This window comes from Diorhabda sublineata, chromosome 10 (assembly GCF_026230105.1).
Source record: "Diorhabda sublineata isolate icDioSubl1.1 chromosome 10, icDioSubl1.1, whole genome shotgun sequence".
In the NCBI taxonomy this organism is placed as follows: domain Eukaryota; kingdom Metazoa; phylum Arthropoda; class Insecta; order Coleoptera; family Chrysomelidae; genus Diorhabda; species Diorhabda sublineata.
Genome location: NC_079483.1, coordinates 7,934,441 through 7,958,365, shown reverse-complemented (window position 1 = coordinate 7,958,365; position 23,925 = coordinate 7,934,441). Strand labels below are relative to the sequence as shown.

The 23,925-nt window shown below is 29.5% G+C and overlaps 3 protein-coding genes across 4 annotated transcripts; 1 reads left to right on the top strand and 2 right to left on the bottom strand.

The window, feature by feature from the left end:
- Positions 1-4,589: 4,589 nt before the first annotated feature.
- On the bottom strand, positions 4,590-5,097 carry LOC130449839 (uncharacterized). Its single transcript, XM_056787878.1, has 2 exons — positions 4,650-5,097; positions 4,590-4,600 (listed from the first exon to the last, which is right to left on the bottom strand). Exons 1-2 carry the CDS (start codon positions 5,095-5,097, stop codon positions 4,590-4,592), a joined length of 459 nt encoding a protein of 152 aa, XP_056643856.1.
- Positions 5,098-5,613: 516 nt separating this feature from the next.
- Positions 5,614-11,386, bottom strand: LOC130449369 (ABC transporter F family member 4-like). The gene is made up of 2 exons (XM_056787147.1): positions 11,173-11,386; positions 5,614-9,590 (listed from the first exon to the last, which is right to left on the bottom strand). Exon 2 carries the CDS (start codon positions 8,689-8,691, stop codon positions 7,684-7,686), a length of 1,008 nt encoding a protein of 335 aa, XP_056643125.1. The 5' UTR covers positions 8,692-9,590; positions 11,173-11,386; the 3' UTR covers positions 5,614-7,683.
- Positions 11,387-14,535: 3,149 nt separating this feature from the next.
- On the top strand, positions 14,536-23,796 carry LOC130449367 (guanine nucleotide-binding protein subunit gamma-e). Of its 2 annotated transcripts, none has more exons than XM_056787146.1 (3): positions 14,536-14,567; positions 18,988-19,242; positions 21,658-23,796. In XM_056787146.1, the coding sequence occupies exons 2-3, from the start codon at positions 19,130-19,132 to the stop codon at positions 21,761-21,763; spliced, it is 219 nt and encodes a 72-aa protein (XP_056643124.1). In that variant the 5' UTR covers positions 14,536-14,567; positions 18,988-19,129; the 3' UTR covers positions 21,764-23,796. The 2 variants fall into 2 exon arrangements, with proteins under 2 accessions (XP_056643124.1, XP_056643123.1); XM_056787145.1 differs by lacking the exon at positions 14,536-14,567 and adding an exon at positions 16,980-17,138.
- Positions 23,797-23,925: the final 129 nt, after the last annotated feature.

The window sequence follows — 23,925 nt, the reverse complement described above, 5'->3', positions numbered from 1 at the left end:
TTTAAATTCTTGTTTTTGTCATATTTTTCCAATCCAATTTCTTCAACAATATTTAACCTCTACTTTTTTGTTTTATCTATGGATTTATTAAATGTCATAATTCTTCTCTTTTTGAGATACAAAATGTATTAAATGAACTAATTATAGGTAACTTTGTATTAAATAATTTCCAAATCGAAAATATTACATATGATTGAAATTAAATTTTATGTTTAAGTACGAAAACACCTTCTAATCTTGTCGGCATAAACTTTGGAACTTTCCTAGTACTTTTCATTATTTCGAAAGTAGTAAATTTCCCGTATTCGGTTATTTTCGTAATGGCGTAACGAACTTTCCCTTTCGAAATGACGCCATTTTGTAATAATTTAGATGACGTTTCCGAATCAGTTCCGGTAGTAGACGTACTCGTGTAACAATCGAAACAAAGTTTTTGATTTTTATTATCGTCACCGATATTTCTGCAATGAATGAATATACATAGTGGAGACGAAAATAATTATATACGATACTTACTCTTCTAAAGGTAACGATCTACAACACGAACAAACAGCGCTAGACTTACGTACTGTAGTCTTTATGCAAGGTTTAAGGAAAGGACAAGGACCTTGTGGAAATGAGTCTGGAAAATTTTTATCGGGACAAACACAACAGGCGCATTTTGAATTACTATCGCCACATTGACACACTTCACTGTCACCTTGTATATTACACGTACATGTGTAACTGTCAGTTTTCGAGGAACTTGTCGATTTTAAAACAGACGCTGAAGAACTCTTGTCGTGAGTCGATGATTTTCCAAGTTGTAAAACGGGCGTCGATGAATATTCTGTAGAATATAATTTTAATTAATTATACAAACCCCCTGTATAAATATTCATACTTTCATTGATTTTGAGTCTACTTTAAATGAAATTTCGTTAAGAAACAAAACCTTGACATTTCGCCATTTTCTTCAAGTTATAACAAAAGATAAGAAATATTAATTTTAATCTTCTCAAAAGAAGCTACATCTTGATTTTGAGTCTCCTTTAAATGAAACTTCGTTTAAAAACGAATAAAATCTTGCTTTTCGACATTTTCCTCAAGTTATAACAAAATATGTAAAAAAAAATAATTTTACGAACATACAAGGTGTCTCAAAAGAAGCTACATCTTGATTTTGAGGCTCCTTTAAATGAAACTTCGTTTAAAAACGAATAAAATCTTGCTTTTCGACATTTTCCTCAAGTTATAACAATATATGTAAAAAAAATAATTTTACGAATATACAAGGTGTCTCAAAAATAGATACATCTTGATTTTGAGTATTCTTTAAATAAAACTTCGTTTAAAAACGAATAAAATCTTGACCTTGCGACATTTTCTTCAAGTTATAGCAAAAGATAAGAAAAATGAATTTTACTCATATACAAGGTGTCTCAAAAAAAAGTAAACCTTAATTTTGGGTATTCTTTGAATGAAACTACGTTTAAAAACGAATAAAATCTTAACGTTTCGACATTTTCCCCAAGTTATAACAAAATATGTAAAAAAAAATAATTTTACGAACATACAAGGTGTCTCAAAAGAAACTACATCTTGATTTTGAGGCTCCTTTAAATGAAACTTCGTTTAAAAACGAATAAAATCTTGCTTTTCGACATTTTCCCCAAGTTATAACAAAATATGTAAAAAAAAATAATTTTACGAACATACAAGGTGTCTCAAAAGAAACTACATCTTGATTTTGAGGCTCCTTTAAATGAAACTTCGTTTAAAAACGAATAAAATCTTGCTTTTCGACATTTTCCTCAAGTTATAACAAAATATGTAAAAAAAAATAATTTTACGAACATACAAGGTGTCTCAAAAGAAACTACATCTTGATTTTGAGGCTCCTTTAAATGAAACTTCGTTTAAAAACGAATAAAATCTTGCTTTTCGACATTTTCCCCAAGTTATAACAAAATATGTAAAAAAAAATAATTTTACGAACATACAAGGTGTCTCAAAAGAAACTACATCTTGATTTTGAGGCTCCTATAAATGAAACTTCGTTTAAAAACGAATAAAATCTTGCTTTTCGACATTTTCCCCAAGTTATAACAAAATATGTAAAAAAAAATAATTTTACGAACATACAAGGTGTCTCAAAAGAAACTACATCTTGATTTTGAGGCTCCTTTAAATGAAACTTCGTTTAAAAACGAATAAAATCTTGCTTTTCGACATTTTCCCCAAGTTATAACAAAATATGTAAAAAAAAATAATTTTACGAACATACAAGGTGTCTCAAAAGAAACTACATCTTGATTTTGAGGCTCCTTTAAATGAAACTTCGTTTAAAAACGAATAAAATCTTGCTTTTCGACATTTTCCTCAAGTTATAACAAAATATGTAAAAAAAAATTATTTTACGAACATACAAGGTGTCTCAAAAGAAACTACATCTTGATTTTGATGCTCCTTTAAATGAAACTTCGTTTAAAAACGAATAAAATCTTGCTTTTCGACATTTTCCTCAAGTTATAACAAAATATGTAAAAAAAAATTATTTTACGAACATACAAGGTGTCTCAAAAGAAACTACATCTTGATTTTGATGCTCCTTTAAATGAAACTTCGTTTAAAAACGAATAAAATCTTGCTTTTCGACATTTTCCCCAAGTTATAACAAAATATGTAAAAAAAAATAATTTTACGAACATACAAGGTGTCTCAAAAGAAACTACATCTTGATTTTGAGGATCCTTTAAATGAAACTTCGTTTAAAACCGAATAAAATCTTGCTTTTCGACATTTTCCTCAAGTTATAACAATATATGTAAAAAAAATAATTTTACGAATATACAAGGTGTCTCAAAAAAAGATACATCTTGATTTTGAGTATTCTTTAAATAAAACTTCGTTTAAAAACGAATAAAATCTTGACCTTGCGACATTTTCTTCAAGTTATAACAAAAGATAAGAAAAATGAATTTTACGAATATACAAGGTGTCTCAAAAAAAGTAGACATTTAAATGACGATATAATGACTAGACATGTACTATTTGTTGGTTAAATTTGACATAACCTCACAGGAAAAAGTTAATAGGTGTTACATCGGGACTGCGCGGAAGCCATCTCTCTGGGAGATCAAATTTCTAGGAAATTTCTTACGAACTTGTGGCACAGATCTATTGAACGTGTATAAAGTTGTTCTACGCCCTGCTGGAACCATGTAATTTGCTTATAACCATTTCTACTCTTTGTATTTTGGATTGGTTGTACTCCAGTTGCAGCAATTTTGCTTGTTGACGTATTTAGTGAACTTTCTTTTGAGACACCCTGTATAACAGATGTTTCACAAAGTTGTCACGCTGTAATATTTTTTCAGTTGACGATATCAAAGTATATTAAATAAGATAAACATATTACGTTTTATTATTTAAATAATTATTAAAATAGTTTATTTATAGTATACTATATTGATATAGTTGAAAACATCAAATTTATTAAAAGGAAAAATAAAATTTTCTGATTACAACAAAAGATATGACATCAACTAAGATCGAGACCACACAACTGTCAACTTTTTAGAATGTTATTTTCCATAATACGCGAGTAATGATTTCACTCACAGTTATGATATGTAAATATTATTTAGTACTTGCGAATATGAAAATTACAAACACTAATACATATCATGAAATAGTTTGTCTATGTTATATTGTTGATCTGATTTCACGGTTCAATCAGATTGACAAGCCGCTGTCAAAGTTGTCATTTTCGAACTGTAAACTATTTAAATCGTGTCTATAAACAATTGTGTTTATCAAATTATAATTGAATCTAGTTATTTAGAGTAATTGATTTGTGTGTTCAAAATTACTTTCGAGTATCAAATATTCCATAAATCGACTTAATATAATGAAGAATTTGTAACGAAAGGAAAATAAAGTTATGGGTAAGTTTTTCAACTTATTTTCATACTATACCTGTATATTTAGTGGAACTTCCAGTAGATTTAGTCGATTTATATAAACTACCATTACGGCTTTGTTTACTTTTAGAAAAATCTGATTTTTTAGAACCCAAAGAATATTCCGATTCCACAGTATCTTCGGTCAATTCTATTGGAGTTTCACGTCCCACTTTTGTATCCGAAACGCTAGATTTCGAGGTTTTTCTTGATCTAATCGAACTTTCTTTACTTTTTCTTCTGATTCGTTGCGGTTCTTCTTGTACGTCATCATCAATTTCTTCTACCTACATTAACCAAACAACTCGAACGTATCCCACGCGGTTAACAATATACTTACAGAATCTAACGATTTAATCGATTTTTCGATCGTAGGGCTTCTAACTGATCGTTCTGGTTCAACACCGACGTCTCCATCTGATTCTTCAGTAACTTCTTCGATGGTTCCTTGCGATATTTTCACTTTAACCTATTTATCACGATGTTAACCTCAAGTTAGCAAGGAAAATTGAGCACTTACGTTATCAAAACTATTTTCAAAGGATTTAGATCCTCTGGAAACCCTGTCAAATGATTTTTTCGAATTCCTAATGGTATTTTTATCACCAGATAATTTTGAACGCGTTAAGGATATTTCAGTGGATTTTACGCTGGATCTTCGATTGTCTTCTGATTGCTGATCTAAGGGATACGATCTTATAGTACCACGTGATTGTTTCGATCCTCTCGGTGATCTATCTGAAGAATTCGATGGTCTTTTAACGCTAATTTTATCCCCTGATAGTTTAGAATGCGTTAAGGTTATTTCTGTGGATTTTAAACTCGGTCTTCTATTGTCTTCTGATTGCTGATCTAAATGAGACGTTCTTATAGTTCCATATGATTGTTTTGATCCTCTCGGTGATCTTTCCGAAGAATTCGATGGTCTTTTAACACTGCTTTTATCCTTTGATAATTTGGAATGTATCGAAGGTATTTCTGTGAATTTTAAACTGGATTTTTTATTGTCTACTGATTCATTTATCGTTTGGTGATCTAATTGAGATGTTCTGATTAAACTGGATTGTTTATCTTCGATATTTTCGTATTCGTCCGAATCTTCAATCTCTTGGGATTCTTCTTCTTGTATGGTAGAAGTCAATTCGTGTGACATTTTCGATACATTTTGACGGCCAAAACTCGAGTTTTGTGAACCGTCCAATGACTTCTTAGTTATTTCTATGTTGAGGGTTGCCTGGGATCTCGTTCGACTGGGGCGGTGGCTAGATTCCGCTATAAAAAACGTACAGGGTGAACCATCTTTGAATGTTTTGTGGAAAGAGTGTTTTTTTTTCTTTTTTGATGTATGATGATGATAAAATGACGTTTTAAGAGCTTACAAAACGCGTATCTAGACTTTTCATCGAATCATACAGGTGTAGGTATATATACTTATATATAGGGTGATTCATTAAAACGTTGTTTAAAAAATAAATAATTGACGCTTGTTTATTACATATTTCCTTTTAATAACATTCAATTGCTTTTAAAACCTATAGAATTTGTAACATTATTTATTATTATTATATACAATATACAGGGTGCTTTATTTAAATATTAAAAGTTAAAAAAACATTTTTGTTAAATATTTCTTTCTGAAATTAATGAATTTCTGTTGAAAACCTACAGATTTTTGTCTTTAAAGGGTTAATTATTTATGAAATATATAGGGTGATTAAGAAAAACACTTCGAAAAATTTTTTTTGGCCTTTTCTATTGAATTTTTCGTTCTGAAATCAATGAATTTCTGTCAAAAACCTACGGAATTGGAGTCATTTAGAAGGGCTTAATTATTTATGAAATATATAGGGTGATTTAGAAAAACATTTCGCAAAACCTTTTTTGGCCTTTTCTATTGAATTTTTCGTTCTGAAATCAATGAATTTCTGTCAAAAACCTACGGATTTGGAGTCATTTAGAAGGGCTCAATTATTTATGAAATATATAGGGTGATTTAGAAAAACATTTCGCAAAACCTTTTTTGGCCTTTTCTATTGAATTTTTCGTTCTGAAATCAATGAATTTCTGTCAAAAACCTACGGATTTGGAGTCATTTAGAAGGGCTCAATTATTTATGAAATATATAGGGTGATTTAGAAAAACATTTCGCAAAACCTTTTTTGGCCATTTCTATTGAATTTTTCGTTCTGAAATCAATGAATTTCTGTCAAAAACCTACGGAATTGGAGTCATTTAGAAGGGCTTAATTATATATGAAATATATAGGGTGATTAAGAAAAACATTTCGCAAAACCTTTTTTGGCCATTTCTATTGAATTTTTCGTTCTGAAATCTATGAATTTCTGTCAAAAATCTACGGAATTGGAGTCATTTAGAAGGGCTTAATTATTTATGAAATATATAGGGTGATTAAGAAAAACATTTCGAAAAACCTTTTTTGGCCTTTTCTATTGATTTTTCGTTCTGAAATCAATGAATTTCTGTCAAAAACCTACGGAATTGGAGTCATTTAGAAGGGCTTAATTATTTATGAAATATATAGGGTGATTTAGAAAAACATTTCGCAAAACCTTTTTTGGCCATTTCTATTGAATTTTTCGTTCTGAAATCAATGAATTTCTGTCAAAAACCTACGGAATTGGAGTCATTTAGAAGTGCTTAATTATATATGAAATATATAGGGTGATTAAGAAAAACATTTCGCAAAACCTTTTTTGGCCTTTACTATTGATTTTTCGTTCTGAAATCAATGAATTTCTGTCAAAAATCTACGGAATTGGAGTCATTTAGAAGGACTTAATTATTTATGGAATATATAGGGTGATTTAGAAAAACATTTCGCAAAACCTTTTTTGGCCATTTCTATTGAATTTTTCGTTCTGAAATCAATGAATTTCTGTCAAAAACCTACGGAATTGGAGTCATTTAGAAGGGCTTAATTATTTATGAAATATATAGGGTGATTTAGAAAAACATTTCGCAAAACCTTTTTTGGCCATTTCTATTGAATTTTTCGTTCTGAAATCAATGAATTTCTGTCAAAAACCTACGGAATTGGAGTCATTTAGAAGGGCTTAATTATATATGAAATATATAGGGTGATTAAGAAAAACATTTCGCAAAACCTTTTTTGGCCATTTCTATTGAATTTTTCGTTCTGAAATCAATGAATTTCTGTCAAAAATCTACGGAATTGGAGTCATTTAGAAGGGCTTAATTATTTATGAAATATATAGGGTGATTAAGAAAAACATTTCGAAAAACCTTTTTTGGCCTTTTCTATTGATTTTTCGTTCTGAAATCAATGAATTTCTGTTAAAAACCTACGGAATTGGAGTCATTTAGAAGGGCTTAATTATTTATGAAATATATAGGGTGATTAAGAAAAATATTTCGAAAAATCTTTTTTGGCCTTTTTATTGAATTTTTCTTTCTGAAATCAATGAATTGCTGTCAGAAACCTACAGATTTGAAGTCATTTGAATACCTAATTATTTATACAATATATAGGGTGATTTGAAAAATTATCACTTAAGAAAATCATTGTTAACACCGTTTTTTTTAATTTCTCTCTCCGTAATCAATTGTCGTTAAAAACCTACAGATTTTGTGTCATTTAGAGGCCTGATTATTCATACAATATACAGGGTGATTTAAAAAAAACAATTATTGACCTTTTTTATTGGTAATTTCTTTGAGAAATCAATCAATGACTTTGAAATCGTAAAGAATTGATGACTTATTTTGTACCTGATTCTTTTCGCGCGCCATCTTCATTGGATACCGTAGAAATAACATTTTTACTCATCACGTGATCAGCCAATTCTTTTTCGGAATAATTATCGATACGGTCACGTGACGATTCAATTATATCGGTAGATTCGGGTTTAATTTCGTCTTCTACGACAATTTCGCTGGCGGTGTTGCCGGACTCGACGACGATTTTAAATTTATTCGATTCAATTGAAGATTTCCGTCTCGTTATTTCTTCTTCTTCTTCTTCTTCTTCTTCGACGCGCGCGGAATCTTCGTGCGATATCGCTTTTAAACTCGATATTAAAACACGTTTATCCGAAGAACCCGATCTAGACGATCTATTCGATCCTCTTCTAGATTCTTCTTCTTCTATCGCCGGCGACGTATCTTCGATTTGTTCCATATTGAACTCTTCTTCTCTTTTAATTTCGTCGAAACTCGCAGTTTCCTTTTCCGCGTCGGCGTATTCGCTAGAAATCGATATGATCATTTCCGGTTTGTGGATTTCTCGAATCGATTCCAATGATGGTTCTGGTTTCGATTGTCGCTCTTCTTCTTCTTCGATTATTTCGAAATTAAAAGAGAGTCTCTCTTGTTTCGATACGTTATCGATTGACGTCGGTTGTTTATCTTCTTTTTCGATTACGTCATCCGTCGACGAGATTTTTTTTTTTCTCGTTTTAATCGGTTTTTCTTCTTCGGTTGGCGGGGGGAGTTTTTTTTTGGTAAATTTCGATTCGTCGTTCGTTTTTTGTTGGCTGGTTACTTGTATAACTTCGTTGTTATCTTCAACGGATATTCTGAAACTCGATTTTTTTCTCGGTTCACGCGAAGTTGTTGACGTTATAGATAAAATTGTTTGTTGTAGATTTGTTTCGATTTCATCATCATCTTCAGGTGTTTCTTCTTCGTAAACTGTAAATTGTAAATTATTGTTTTGGTAATGGTAAACTATCGTGTACCCCGCGTTTTTTTGGCTAAAGGACATCATCCGGATCAAACTTTTTTTATATAACCTCAAAATTCACGTTAAAAATTCCAATAAACAAGATTTTTGGTTTCGCAAATTTTTTTTCAGAAATGTTTGTTTTTTTAGTGTAGATCAACAAAAAATTTAAACGAATTCCATTGCATTAATGATTACATTTAAAAAAGTGAGGTTATGAAAACATTTAAAATCGTAAAACCATATGAAATCTCAAATTTAAATATTACCCATATTTTTTTTATAAACATTACGCAAAAAATAAACATTTCAATAAAAAAATTTATCGAAATCGGACGATTTTTCAATTTACTAAAGCCAAAAAACGATAAAATATAAAATTATGTTCCAAATGTAAAAAAAGAAGAAGAAAAACTTATAGTTCGACGAACCTACTGATGTTAATTGTCTGGATGACGTAACAGAATCATTTTCATTTAATTCTTCTTCAGAAATTAAACTTTTTTCTTCGCTAATTTCCTCCTCTATTTTAAAATCATCGATTTTTCGCTATAAATATATTAAATTGTTATATTAAAATGTCACAGCTGTCACACGTATATATATAAAATTATCTTATTTGCTTGTATTGTAAGAATGTTTTGTATACCACCTGTAGTAATAATTCACAATTCGCAAGTATCGATATCGAATTAACATCTAACCCTTGTAATTTCAAATATTTCGACAAATAATTTATTATTAAAAAAAAATTGATCATACGCTTTCTGATGTTTCGGTTACATCCTCATCGGTCACAATTTGAGTATTATATCCAAATCCTAATTTCAATAAAGTTTCTAATCCAACTAGAAACGTTTCGTCAGCTGTAGGCCCCAATATAGTTGAATAAAAATCAGGTAAATCACATATTCCATTATAAACGATCAAGTTATTTTTATTACCTGTATAAATGAAAAAAAATCAACATGGCGTCTTTAATTGTGACGGCTAGACAACTAGAAACGATCGTCTACGAAATGATATAGTCCAGTGAGAAAATAGTAAAAACGACTTTTTGACAGGTGAATGACTGAAATTATATGAAAATCGGAAAAATGCTTATGTAATTGTGGGAAAAATGAAAATATTCTCAATCCCCGGCAAAAACTACACGGAAATAGGATTTTTGAATTTTATTTTCAAAATTCGAAATGTAGATCTAGCTCATCTAAATCATTTTCCCACTAAAACGCACCATCTCACCCCTAGAACAGTTCAGAGTATTTAAAAAACGAAAATTCAATACAGAATTTAAAAAAATAACCGTACAGAAAAAAAAATTATTTTGTGCACTTTGAAAATTAGTGGGTGAAAAAATTATCTGTCTTTATATTTCCTCGTTTCAAATAAAATATGAGTAGCATACAAGGGATAAAGAAATCTTTGTTCTGTATAATTGTTCTATACAACCGAAAAAAATCTAATTTCTATATTTTTAATTTTTTTAACCGTCGTAGTGGTGAGGGGGAGTGTTTTAGGGTATAAAGGTGAGTTGGACCTAAAATTTTGTTTTACAACTTTTTTGATACCTCCAAAATATAACTGAAAAATCGTATTTCGTGGTAGTTTTCAATTTTTTTTCACCCCCTTTCCGAGGGTTGAGAACTTTTTTTACTTCACCCGCATTTTTTACGCATTTTCCAAATTATTTCATTCGTATCTACCAAAAACTTCATTTTAGAATATTTCTTACTGGACTATAGAATCTTAATGACGAATGGCAATTAGAAACGATCGTCTACGACTCTACGAAACGATATAGTCCAGTCAGAAAACTATAAAAACGACTTTTTCGCAGATGAATTACTGAGATTTTATGAAAATAATCGAAATAATGATTATATAACTGTGGGAAAATTGAAAAATTTCTCAATCCCCAACAAGGTGGTGAAAATCTATCTGAAAAACTACATCGAAATACGATTTTTGAAATTATTTTCGAAATATCGAAATGTATGTCTACCTCATCTAAATCATTTTCCCCCTAAAACGCACCATCACACCCCTAGAACGGTTCAGAGTATTAAAAAAAATGAAAATTCAATACAAACTATAAAAAAATAATACAAGGAATAACAAAATTTTTTTGTTCCGTATGATTGTTCTATACCACCAAGAGAAATATAATTTCTATATTTTTCATTAAATTCCCATTTTCTGAACCATCCTAGGGGTTAGGGAAAGTGTTTTAGGGTAAAAGGTGAGTTAGGCCTAAAATTTTGTTTTACAATTTTTTTATACCACCAAAATATAACTGAAAAATCGTTTTTCGTGGTAGTTTTTAATTTCTTTCACTCCCTTCCCGAGGGATGAGAACTTTTTTTACTTCACCCGCATTTCAGTCAAAAACATTATTTTACAGTATTTCTTACTGGACTATAGAATCTTAACTGTGGTTAGCAATTAGAAACGATCGTCTACGGAAACTTACGAAGCGATTTATTTCGTAGGAAAATTATTTCTATATAGAAACGTGGTACTTACTTTTTTTCGGTTCAGATTTCGATCTATTTGTTTGTCGAACGCGATTTTCTGATGAAATAGACGAAGATCTATCCAAAGATCTAGTTTTACGACTCATAATTTAAACATAATTTTATTTATTGCCTAATTTTTTTAATGATAATGATTTTTTCGTGATTCTACATGTTTATATACTGTCATTTTTATCAGCTTTTCTCACGTCAATCGATTAACTGTCAAGTATTTGACGTCTCAATCTTCTGTCAATTTTTATAGTCTTGTCTAAAATCAACTCGATATTTTTTCATAGTATTTTTAAAGTTAACGAACGAAATCCATATTGAAATGTAAATTAGTCATTTCAGTTGGTTTTACGCGATTTTACTACAGTGTTAATGAAAAAATTTTATTTTATAAATAATAACATACACTGCTCTACGAAAATTTTTTTATACATAAAAATCCTCGAATGGATTTTTTTCTTTAAAATATATCCAGCAATATCATACAGGGAAAATGATAAGCTATTTAATTCATTTAAAGAATAAATTTTTTCGTACAACTTTGGTGGTATAATAATTTTTTTTTTCAAATTATTATTATAGTAGACCGAGTATCGTTAATGTCACTTAAAAGTTGCTTGTTATATTTTTATAGATGATAAGAAATCATACAAATATTACATGACATCTAAACACGACGTGAGTAAATTCCCCCTATTTTATATATAATTAGATATAAATACCGATATTGGTCTAAAATCTACTACAAATATGTCATTCTAAACGTAAAAATATAAAAATAACTAAACATACAGGGGTAGTTCGAAAAGTTTCTCTTTCTGGAGACGAGGTTTCGAGCTTTGGGCCCACCAACATCAGTAGAAACCGAAGCTTTGAGGGTAGTGGGTTCCGTGGGTGTCGTTGGGCTCCCTCATCAACGTCAAGGTCCAACGGCTCTTTGAGATGGCGCACGATCGACGATTTTCGAGATTGTTTTTTGTAGTTAGACGAAATAAATTTAAGTGGATGTAATTGTTAATAATGGTTTCGATACGATAAAAATTTTAAAATGTTATCGGTCCATTTCCTATTGATATTGTTTAAATTGTTCGGAAAAAGTAGATTTGATTGTGGAAATTTATAAACTTGGTCAAAATACAAGGTGTGTATTAAAAATTGAGTAAATATCATTTTTGATAAATAAAAATATTTTATGTTTCAAAAATCTAATTACTGATAATGATAATGACGTAATAAGTTTTGGATTACTAGGGTTTATTACTCTCTCTCTCTCTCTCTCTTTCGTCTATAAGGATATTGATAAATTATGAACAAAAAAATGATGGTTTATGCTCAAAGTAAGCAAAAATATGAAAAAAAAAATTACATTTTGTATAATTGAAAAATGAAAACCCAAACCGAAACACTGATAAATGAAGTTGAAGTACTCAAAACGAAACACTGAAAATAGAAGCTTAAAAACTGAAAATTGAAGCCTAAACACTGAAAACCCAAATCACAACACTGAAAAGCTAAAACGAAACACTAAACAGTGTAAACTTTAACAGAAAGACTGAAAATTTAAGGTTAAACACTAAAAACCCAAACCAAAACACTGAAAACGGAAAGTGAAACACTATACCTGTAAACTTAAACAGAAACGGGGAAAATTGAAGCCTAAACACTGAAAACCCAAATCACAACACTGAAAACAGAAAGTGAAACACTAAACACTGTAAACTTAAACAGAAAAAGTGAAAATTGAAGCTGAAACACTAAAAACCCAAACCAAAACACTAAAAACAGAAAGCAAAACACTAAACAGTGTAAACTTAAACAGGACCAGTGAAAATTGAAGCTGAAACACTGAAAATTGAAGCCTAAACACTTAAAACCCAAATCACAACACTGAAAAGTGAAAACGAAACTCTAAACAGTGTAAACTTTAACAGAAAGACTGAAAATTTAAGCTTGAACACTAAAAACCCAAACCAAAACACTGAAAACGGAAAGTGAAACACTAAGCACTGTAAACAACTTAAACAGAAACAGGGAAAATTTAAGCTGAAACAGTGAAAATTGAAGCTTACACACTGAAAAGCCAAACCAAAACACTGAAAACAGAAAGTGAAACACTGTAAACTTAAACAGGAGCAGTGAAAATTGAAGCTGAAACACTGAAAATTGAAGCTTAAACACTGAAAAACCAAAACCAAAACATTGAAAACGGAAAGTGAAACACTAAACACTGTAAACTTAAACAGGAGCAGTGAAAATTGGAGCTGAAATACTGAAAATTGAAGCTTAAAAACGGAAAATTGAAGCCTAAACACTGAAAACCCAAATCACAACACTGAAAAGCGAAAACGAAACATTAAACAGTGTAAACTTTAACAGAAAGGCTGAAAATTTAAGCTTAACACTAAAAACCCAAACCAGAACACTGAAAACAGAAATTGAAACACTAAACACTGTAAACTTAAACAGGACCAGTGAAAATTGGAGCTGAAATACTGAAAATTGAAGCTTAAAAACGGAAAATTGAAGCCTAAACACTGAAAACCCAAATCACAACACTGAAAAGCGAAAACGAAACATTAAACAGTGTAAACTTTAACAGAAAGGCTGAAAATTTAAGCTTAACATTAAAAACCCAAACCAAAACACTGAAAACGGAAAGTGAAACACTAAGCACTGTAAACTTAAACAGAAAAAGTAAAAATTGAATCTGAAACACTGAAAATTGAAGCTGAAACACTGAAAAACCAAAACCAAAACACTGAAAAAAAAAGCAAAACACTAAACACTGTAAACTTAAACCGAAACACTGAAAATAGAAGCTTAAATAATAAAAACGGAAGGCGAAACACTAAACACTGTAAACTTGAAGAGAAACACTAAAAACTGAAGCTTAAACATTGAAATCGATGCACTTAAGACTCAAATCGAAACATCGAAAACCGGAAACCAAAATACTGAAAACTGAAAGTAAAAATAAGAACAGCCAAAAAACACGACGTTGTTTTGATACTTGAAGTTTTTGATTCTAATGTGAAAGAACCCGATCAATCGTTATGGAAATTGGGTTTTGACTAATATTTCTGAAACTTGGTACAATGATAGTTTGGAGCAAGGTGATTGAAAGTATTAATGGAGGACACGAAACCCAAAAATCCTTTCAATCTCGTCAAAACTACACCTGGAGTGTCCGAAAGTACCCTGGGAGGAAATGAATTTTTTTTATTCATATTTCGCCCTGTTTATTTTCGTAATTAATAAATATAATTGATAATAGTATTTTGTACTGAACGTAACCGGAAATCATTGATTAGATTATTGCACCTACATATTTTTATTGCTATTTCTTTATCAGTAATTATTTGTTTTTTCGTGCTTACGAATACATCGGTTAACGTGAGTATTTTTCAAATTTTTATTTTTTTCTATCTGTTCAGAATTCGAAAAAATCATTTCCATCTGAATAGTCGAACCAAATATCTCAGTTGATACGAAGTTATGCGACACTCTGTATAGTTCGAGATGGTTCTGAATTATAGATTTCAGTTTTTTGTATAACATTTTTTGATATTTCTCGAAATAATTCATATATATCGAAAAAAAATTCGAAGCGTAGTAATCGAAAATAAAATAGGTTATAGTCCATTCGAAACAAAAATATCACAGTTGATACGGAGCTATGCGACACACTGTATAATTCGATATTAATCTAAATGATGGATTTCAAAGATAATTATCAGTTTTCTGTATAATTATAGTCCATTCGAACCAAATGTGTCAGTTGGTACGAAGTTATGCGACACTCTGTATAGTTCGAGATGGTTCTGAATTATGGATTTCAGTTTTTTGTATAACATTTTTTTATATTTCTAGAAATAATTCATATATATCGAAAAAAAATTCGAAACGTAGTAATCGAAAATAAAATAGGTTATAGTCCATTCGAACCAAATATCTCAGTTGATACAGAGCTATGCGACACACTGTATAATTCGATATTAATCTAAATTATGGATTTCAAAGATAATTATCAGTTTTCTGTATAATTACAGTCCATTCGAACCAAATCTTTCAGTTGATACGGAATTATGCGACACACTGTATAGTTCGAGATGATTCTGAATTATGGATTTCAGTTTTTTGTATAACATTTTTTGATATTTCTCGAAATAATTCATATATATCGAAAAAAAATTCGAAATGTAGTAATCGAAAATAAAATAGGTTATAGTCCATTCGAAACAAAAATATCACAGTTGATACGGAGCTATGCGACACACTGTATAATTCGATATTAATCTAAATTATGGATTTCAAAGATAATTATCAGTTTTCTGTATAATTATAGTCCATTCGAACCAAATGTGTCAGTTGGTACGAAGTTATGCGACACTCTGTATAGTTCGAGATGGTTCTGAATTATGGATTTCAGTTTTTTGTATAACATTTTTTGATATTTCTCGAAATAATTCATATATATCGAAAAAAAATTCGAAGCGTAGTAATCGAAAATAAAATAGGTTATAGTCCATTCGAAACAAAAATATCACAGTTGATACGGAGCTATGCGACACACTGTATAATTCGATATTAATCTAAATTATGGATTTCAAAGATAATTATCAGTTTTCTGTATAATTATAGTCCATTCGAACCAAATGTGTCAGTTGGTACGAAGTTATGCGACACTCTGTATAGTTCGAGATGGTTCTGAATTATGGATTTCAGTTTTTTGTATAACATTTTTTGATATTTCTCGAAATAATTCATATATATCGAAAAAAAATTCGAAGCGTAGTAATCGAAAATAAAATAGGTTATAGTCCATTCGAAACAAAAATATCACAGTTGATACGGAGCTATGCGACACACTGTATAATTCGATATTAATCTAAATTATGGATTTCAAAGATAATTATCAGTTTTCTGTATAATTACAGTCCATTCGAACCAAATGTGTCAGTTGGTACGAAGTTATGCGACACTCTGTATAGTTCGAGGTGGTTCTGAATTATGGATTTCAGTTTTTTGTATAACATTTTTTGATATTTCTAGAAATAATTCATATATATCGAAAAAAAATTCGAAACGTAGTAATCGAAAATAAAATAGGTTATAGTCCATTCGAACCAAATATCTCAGTTGATACGGAGCTATGCGACACACTGTATAATTCGATATTAATCTAAATGATGGATTTCAAAGATAATTATCAGTTTTCTATATAATTATAGTCCATTCGAACCAAATGTGTCAGTTGGTACGAAGTTATGCGACACTCTGTATAGTTAGAGATGATTCTGAATTATGGATTTCAGTTTTTAGTACAACAATTTTTGATATTTCTAGAAAAAATTCATATATATCGAAAAAAAATTTCGAAATATCATAATCGAATATAAATTAAGTTATAGTCCATTCGAACCAAATATTTCAGTTATGTGACACTTTGTACAGTTCGAGATTGTGGATCTAAATTATGGATTCTTCTCTTCTACTTTTTTTTCTTCTTCTTTTTTCTAATTTGGAGGTGTGATAGCATATATATGCATTTCCAGTAAAACCAAACTTTTATGGAAGAAATTTAGCAAATTGAGGTTATGTTAAGTTAATATTCGACTAATTTGTAGGTGTTCATCATTATTTGAATATGAATCAGTTTTATTTTTTGTTTATATTGTGAATTTTCAGAGTTTATTTCGTTTGTATAGAAATAATTAGCAACTTTTGGGGGAATTGACTGTTATCCGGAATACTCGGTCGTTATCTATTTTTTTTATCAATATTACCTTCCAGTTTCTCCTACCTTTGCAATAAGTTTAGATCGTGTATTTGTTGTACTTGTTCGGATTCTTCAAAATATTCAATTAGAATCTTTAAACACACAACTGTCAGTATAAACGTATTCAAATATCACACACACACATACAAAGTCGTAGAAAAAACATAATAACGTAAATAATACACGTAAGTTCATTTTTTTCCATAGATAATAATGTTTATTAACGATTAGATTTTTTTATGTATCAGTTATATTTTGTATTCCGAAAATCGCATTTTTATTTAAAATGTACCGGGTGGATAAATAAAAACGACCATATCTCATTAACGAATTATATTACGCGCATTTTCAACAAACTTTGCGCATTTTAAAGCAAATTCTGTGCATTTTTCAACAAATTTTGTGCATTCCTCAACAAATTCTGCGCATTTTAAAACAAACTCTGCGCATTTTGAACAAATACTATGCATTTTCAACAAATTCTACGCATTTTCATCAAATTCTGTGTATTTTCATAAAAATTTTTGCATTTATAAGAAATTTTGCGCTGTTTTTAACAAATTCTATGCATTTTTAACAAACTGAACGAATTTTTAAACCAATTCTGTGCATTCCTCAACAAATACTGCGCATTTTAAAACAAATTCTGCGCATTTTGAACAAATACTGTGCATTTTCAACAAATTCTACGCATTTTCATCAAATTCCTCAACAAATTTTGTGCATTTCTCAACACATTCTGCGCATTTTGAACAAATACTGTGCATTTTCAACCAATTCTACGCATTTTCATCAAATTTTGTGTATTTTCATAAAAATTTTTGCATTTATAAGGAATTTAGCGCTGTTTTTAACAAATTCTATGCATTTTTAACAAATTCAACGAATTTTTAAACCAATTTTGTGCATTCCTCAACAAATTCTGCGCATTTCAAAATAAATTCTGCGCATTTTAAAACAAATTCTGCGCATTTTGAACAAATACTGTGCATTTTCAACAAATTCTACGCAGTTTCATCAAAATCTGTGCTTTTTCATAAAAATTTTTGCATTTTCAAGAAATTTTGCGCTGTTTTTAACAAATTCTATGCATTTTTAACAAATTCAACGTATTTTTAAATCAATTTTGTGCATTCCTCAAGAAATTGTGCGCATTTTAAAACAAATTCTGCGCATTTTGAACAAATTCTGTACATTTTCAACAAATTCTACGCACTTTCATCAAATTCTGCGTATTTTCGTAAATTTTTTCGCATTTTCCAGAAATTCTGTGTTTTCTTCAAGAAGTTTTGCGCATTTTCAACAAGCTTTCAGCAATTTTAATAAATTCTGCGCATTCTTTAACAAATCCTATGTATTTTTCAACAAAATCTACGCATTTTGATCAAATTCTGCGCATTCTTCAACAACTGTTATGCATTTTCATCAAATTTTTCGCATTTTCCACAAATTCTGCGCATTTTTCAAGAAATTCTGTACGTTTTCAACTAGTTCTGCGTATTCTTCAAGAAGTTATGCGCACTCTTTAACAAATCTTGCGTAATTTTCGATAAATTCAGCGCATTTCCAACAAATTTTACACATTTTTCAACAAATTCTGATATTTTTTCATCCCACAAGTTGTAGTCTATCTCTTCAAATAAGAGATGAGGGAGAGCGGGAACTTTGTTACGTATAAATGCTTCTAAGTCCGGTTCTGCTTGGCCGATTTCAATAAACTTTATGTTGTTCGAAAGAACTTTTGTTCAGCAATTCAAAATATATAAATTCTAAGCAATTTAATTAGCAACGTAAATGTTAGGGGGCGTGTTTTTTTTTTCGAACGTCTCGCAGTTTACATTTCTTAAGATATTTCGAAATAAAAAAAAAATATCGACATGAGGTTTTCGCTATGTTGATGCTAATTTAATTTACTTTCAAAGGACCTAATTAAATTAAATTATCTAATTAAACTTGGTAAATCAACTTACGCGCATAAAAATTTCAAACTACACCTTGTATATAATTGATATAAATAAAAGCATGTTTCGGTAGATATTTCGACCGAACCTCGTATAACGAATCAGCGATTTAATTCGCCGCACCGACGCGTCTCGCGCTACCGCCACCTATCTATTCGATTTCGATTTAATCATCGACGCTTGCGCGGCGCTACGCGTCGAAAGCGTCAGCCCAGATGGACGCCAGTACATTAGCAACTATGGACAAGGATGCTTTGAAAAAGCAAATTGAGAATATGAAATATCAGGCGGCCATGGAGCGCTGGCCATTATCGAAATCGATAGCTGCGTAAGTTTTGACATTTTTTTTTTTTTGGTAATTTTAAATTTATTTTTCGATGTTTTTATATAATTTTGTTATTTCTTCGCTATATGGCAACGTAGATACCAGATGTTGAAACATGTATTTATATTTCTTTATATAGATAAGGAATATTTCTAAATATGTTTGGTTTCAAAATTTAATATTTTAACAGCCTTGGAAATCTGTTAACAGGATTTTTATGCACATTATTGATCATTTCTTTATTTTTATTTTTATCGCCGAAAGCACTTTTCAGAAACCATTTTAGTTACTTCATCGGTATGTTTTTAAAAGATGTCTGTAATCGAAAATTACTATTTTCTTTTTTTTTCGATTAAACGATAGTTATTTACAGGGGCGTATCGAAAAGTTTTTTTCCCTTATTTCGAATCAAATATTCCTCAAAAAGGTTCTTATTGACGTTTTAATTCGGAGATATACGAGGGTTGCTAAATAACTTTCTAGACTTGACTATGAGAAAAAAAAAATAGAAATTTACGATCTATTTGTTGTTTTTGTTTTACGAAACATTATTTATCAATCTTAATTTCTCCTGGTAGTTTTTTTTTGTTATAATAGCTATTTATACAGGCCCAGAAGTGAAAAAATACTTTTTATACCAAATTGAAGGTATAATTTTAAGCTATACGAGGGTAGCGACGTATTTTCTAAACCTAATAACGCCAAAATTAGAATTTATGAAATTTGTTATTTTTGAAAGATTTTCCATTGTTTTTGGGCAAATTCTTGAAATATTTTTTCCATTTTGATTGAAGTACGTCCAAATTATACCAAAACTTTTTTTCTTTTGTTTAAAAATGATGAAACACGTGATTTGTTTGAACTTATTTTGATAGTGGATGTTATTTTCAACATTCCCCTGGTATTTTTTGCCATAACAGCGATTTTTGCACGCCAAAACGTCGAAAAATGATTATTTCACAAAATTGACATTGCAATTCATAGCTACGAGGATTATTCTATATTTTATAGACCTATGAATAAATAAAATAAAATTTTCGATCGTATTTATTTCGTTTTTAAAATATTTTTCATTATTCTGGAGCCAATTTTTGTAATATTTTTTCCTTTTTTATAGAGGTATCTCCAAATTATACCAAAATATCTTCTTTTGTTTAAAAATGTGAAACACGTGATTTGTTATAAATTATTTTAATTGTAGTTATTGTTCCCCTGGTATTTTTTGATATAATATTGATTTTTATAAGCGGAAAACGTCGAAAAATGATTATTTCACAAAATTTACATTGTAATTCATAGTTACGAGGGTTATTTCATATTTTATACACCTATGAATATATAAAAATAATTATTACACAAAATTGACATTGTAATTCATACTTACGAGGGCCGATACATATTTTCTATACTCAAAAATGGAATTTGCGATCTTTTTTTTATTTTCAAAATATTTTTTATAATTTTCGGACCTTTTATTAATATACTTTTTCCATTTTGATTGACGTACCTCCAAATTATACCATAACATCTTCTTCTTTTCAACACGTGATTTGTTACAACTTTTTTGATATTATGCTATTTTCAACTCCCCCTTGTAATTTTTGGTTAAAATATATATTTCTACATGCCCAAAAAGTCATGACATACTTATTACACAAAATTGATTTTTCTAACCCATACATACGAGGGCTGTTAAATATTTTATAAAGCTAACAATGAAAAAATTAAAAATTGCGATCGTTTTTTTTTGTTTTTCAAATCATTTTCATTATTTTCGAAATATTTTTCCATTTCGACGCCAAAAACGTCGACAAATAATTATTACACAAAATTGATTTTGTGACCCATACATACGAGGGCTGTTAAATATTTTATAGAGCTAACAATGGAACAATTAAAAATTGCTATCGTTTTTTTTTGTTTTTCAAAATATTTTCCTTATTTTCGAAATATTTTTCCATTTCGATTATATTACGTTCAAATTATACCAAAACATCTCCTTTTTTTGAAAACACGTGATTTGTTATAAATTATTTTGATCTAATTATTTTCAACATTCCCCTGGTAATATTTTGTTAGTTATGATAGCGATTTTATACGCCAAAACGGCTAAAAATATTCTACACAGATATATACGAGGGTTGCTATATATTTTATAAACCTGACAATGAAAAAAATCGGATTAAACGATAATTTTTTTTCAAAATTCTTCACTAATCATTTCAATTTGTTATTTTAATATGTACTGATGTTTTTATGGTTGCATCTCGATTTTGTAAGTCCGGTATTACGTTCTCACGTAGCACGTTCATCAATTCTAACTATCTTGGAGTTATTGGCAAACGTAGAAAGTTTAAAGTCAGATACTTTTCAGACGACCCTCGTACAACATATATATGATATTTTTATGTTTCGTAGGATGCGAGAATATGTCGAGGAGAACGAAAAGAACGATCCTCTGATCCACGCTCCCGACAAAAAAAATAATCCTTGGGCCGAAAAAGGAAAATGCGTCATCATGTAGAATCACCACGTGATCTATAATTTCCGTTTATTTTATTTTATTTTTTTTTCTTTAAAATGCGATTGTTATGTAGTTTAAGTGTAACCAGTTTAAAATTTTCGACTTTTTTCAATTACATGTAGTGTATACAGGGTGATATTTTTTAATCTAATCGTCGGTTGTACAAGGTGATTGGAATTAGTTATGGAGGATGGAATTTTTCACCTCATTTTCTGTCCGAAATATCGCGGGATATTTGCTCTGGAGGAACAAACGCAAATTATACCTATATACTGAGTGTTTTTTAGCTTGATATTAGCTTTGTTGGCAAATATGATAATCTAACTTGACCCAGCTGATACAAGGAAAATATTAATTAAGATACTCATATATATATATATATATATATATATATATATATATATATATATATATATATATATATATATATATGCTATATGTGTAAGAGTTCCGTATTTTTGTTCCTCCTGTATATATATAAATTTTTTTTCAAGCAAAAATCCTCGGTTTTTTCTAATTATCTAGTACAAATTTCAAAAAAAAATTTCGCCCTTTTCAGCTTGTTTGTAGGTGTTAGTGATATTCCTCGTATGATATTTGTAAACTATGGTGAAAAAAGATCGTTTATTTCTAACGAAATTTTCGAATAATTCCAAACTGCATCTAATTTTACCATCAAAAAATAAATTTTCGAAAATTTCAACACACAATAAACGATCTTTATATCGATGGTTTACTTAATTATTTTTCAATTAAATCGATTCTTGATAAAAAAATAATAGTAAGTTAACCTCGATATTGAGGTATTTACAGGTTTTTATATACATGGTAGAAAAAAAAGACATTGAGCTTTAGTCTAGTCATCAGTTTGGTAGGATTTCGAAAGCTATGCGTGATATTTTCAAAAATTTGACGGGTATTTGAAAAAAAAACAACAATTGACATCATAAATGTTGATTTAATTGAATTTAACGAAAAAAAAGTGAAAAAAACGTACAAAAAGAGTTGAAATTAACAAAAAACGAATAAAACATCTGCCGATGGAGAAAAGAACGATGTTGAAAGGGAAATAAGAAACAGAACAGAAACAGTTCAACGCTTAGTGTTTGAAATAGAAGCCATTTTGTAATAATACAATATTAATTTTTTGTTTTAAATGACGTTATAAACACAAAACAATTTGAATTTTTATAATATTAGGGTAAAAAAAGAAGTACAAAAACGTACGGTTAAATTCACTTTGAAATCGTTCACTGGTGTTAGATTGATACAATTTTTCACTTATTCACACACTTTTCATAAAAATATAACAATAAATCACCAAAAAATAATAATATCATGTTGAATACCGCTATTTGAAAACTAAAATTCGGCCATTATTTTAATATTTCTTCTTCTTTTTTAGTAACAGAATATTTTATATATTTTCATAGATATTACAAGTCATAGTATAAGAAAGAACGTTATTGCGATTTCGATGAGAGAGAAAGAAACGGAGAATCAAATATTGCACTAAGTTGTGTATGTTTCGGTTTGTGGGAACTTTTGATTTTTTATCCTTCTCATGCACGCGAATGTCTGGTTTTTATATCTCTGTTTCTTATTTCACGAATATCAATCGGAATTTTGATACTTATTGTCGGTAATCAGGGGCGTAACGAATTTTTTTATTACGGTCAAAATGAGATTAATTAAATTCATTTTTCACGTTAAAAATGATTGCTTAGGAATTTTTGTTGGTTATTATAGAATTTTTTTAATTAGATATTTGTAAAATGGAAAATTATTTGTAATTTTAAGCAAGTATATTTTAATTTTTGAACGTTTCGTGCTTTCCCTTCGTAGTTTTTGGAATTGTATAAAAAAAATATCGAAAAAATTACGCATAAGCTTTCGAAATATGACTAATTATTTATTATTAGCTGTAAACTGTATAATTATTCAATTAATATAATATATTATACATATAAGCTAAAAAATGTACCAGTTGATTATAAAATTATTATATCTTCTTGAAAATAAACCAATGTTGCATTTTTCTTTCAATTATTTAAAAATACCAGATTTTTTTCACAATCCGGCAACCCTGCACTGTTATTACCAAGGACTGGAAGCAGGTAGAGGTAGTTCTGGTTTTTTTCTCACAATCCGGCAACCCTGTA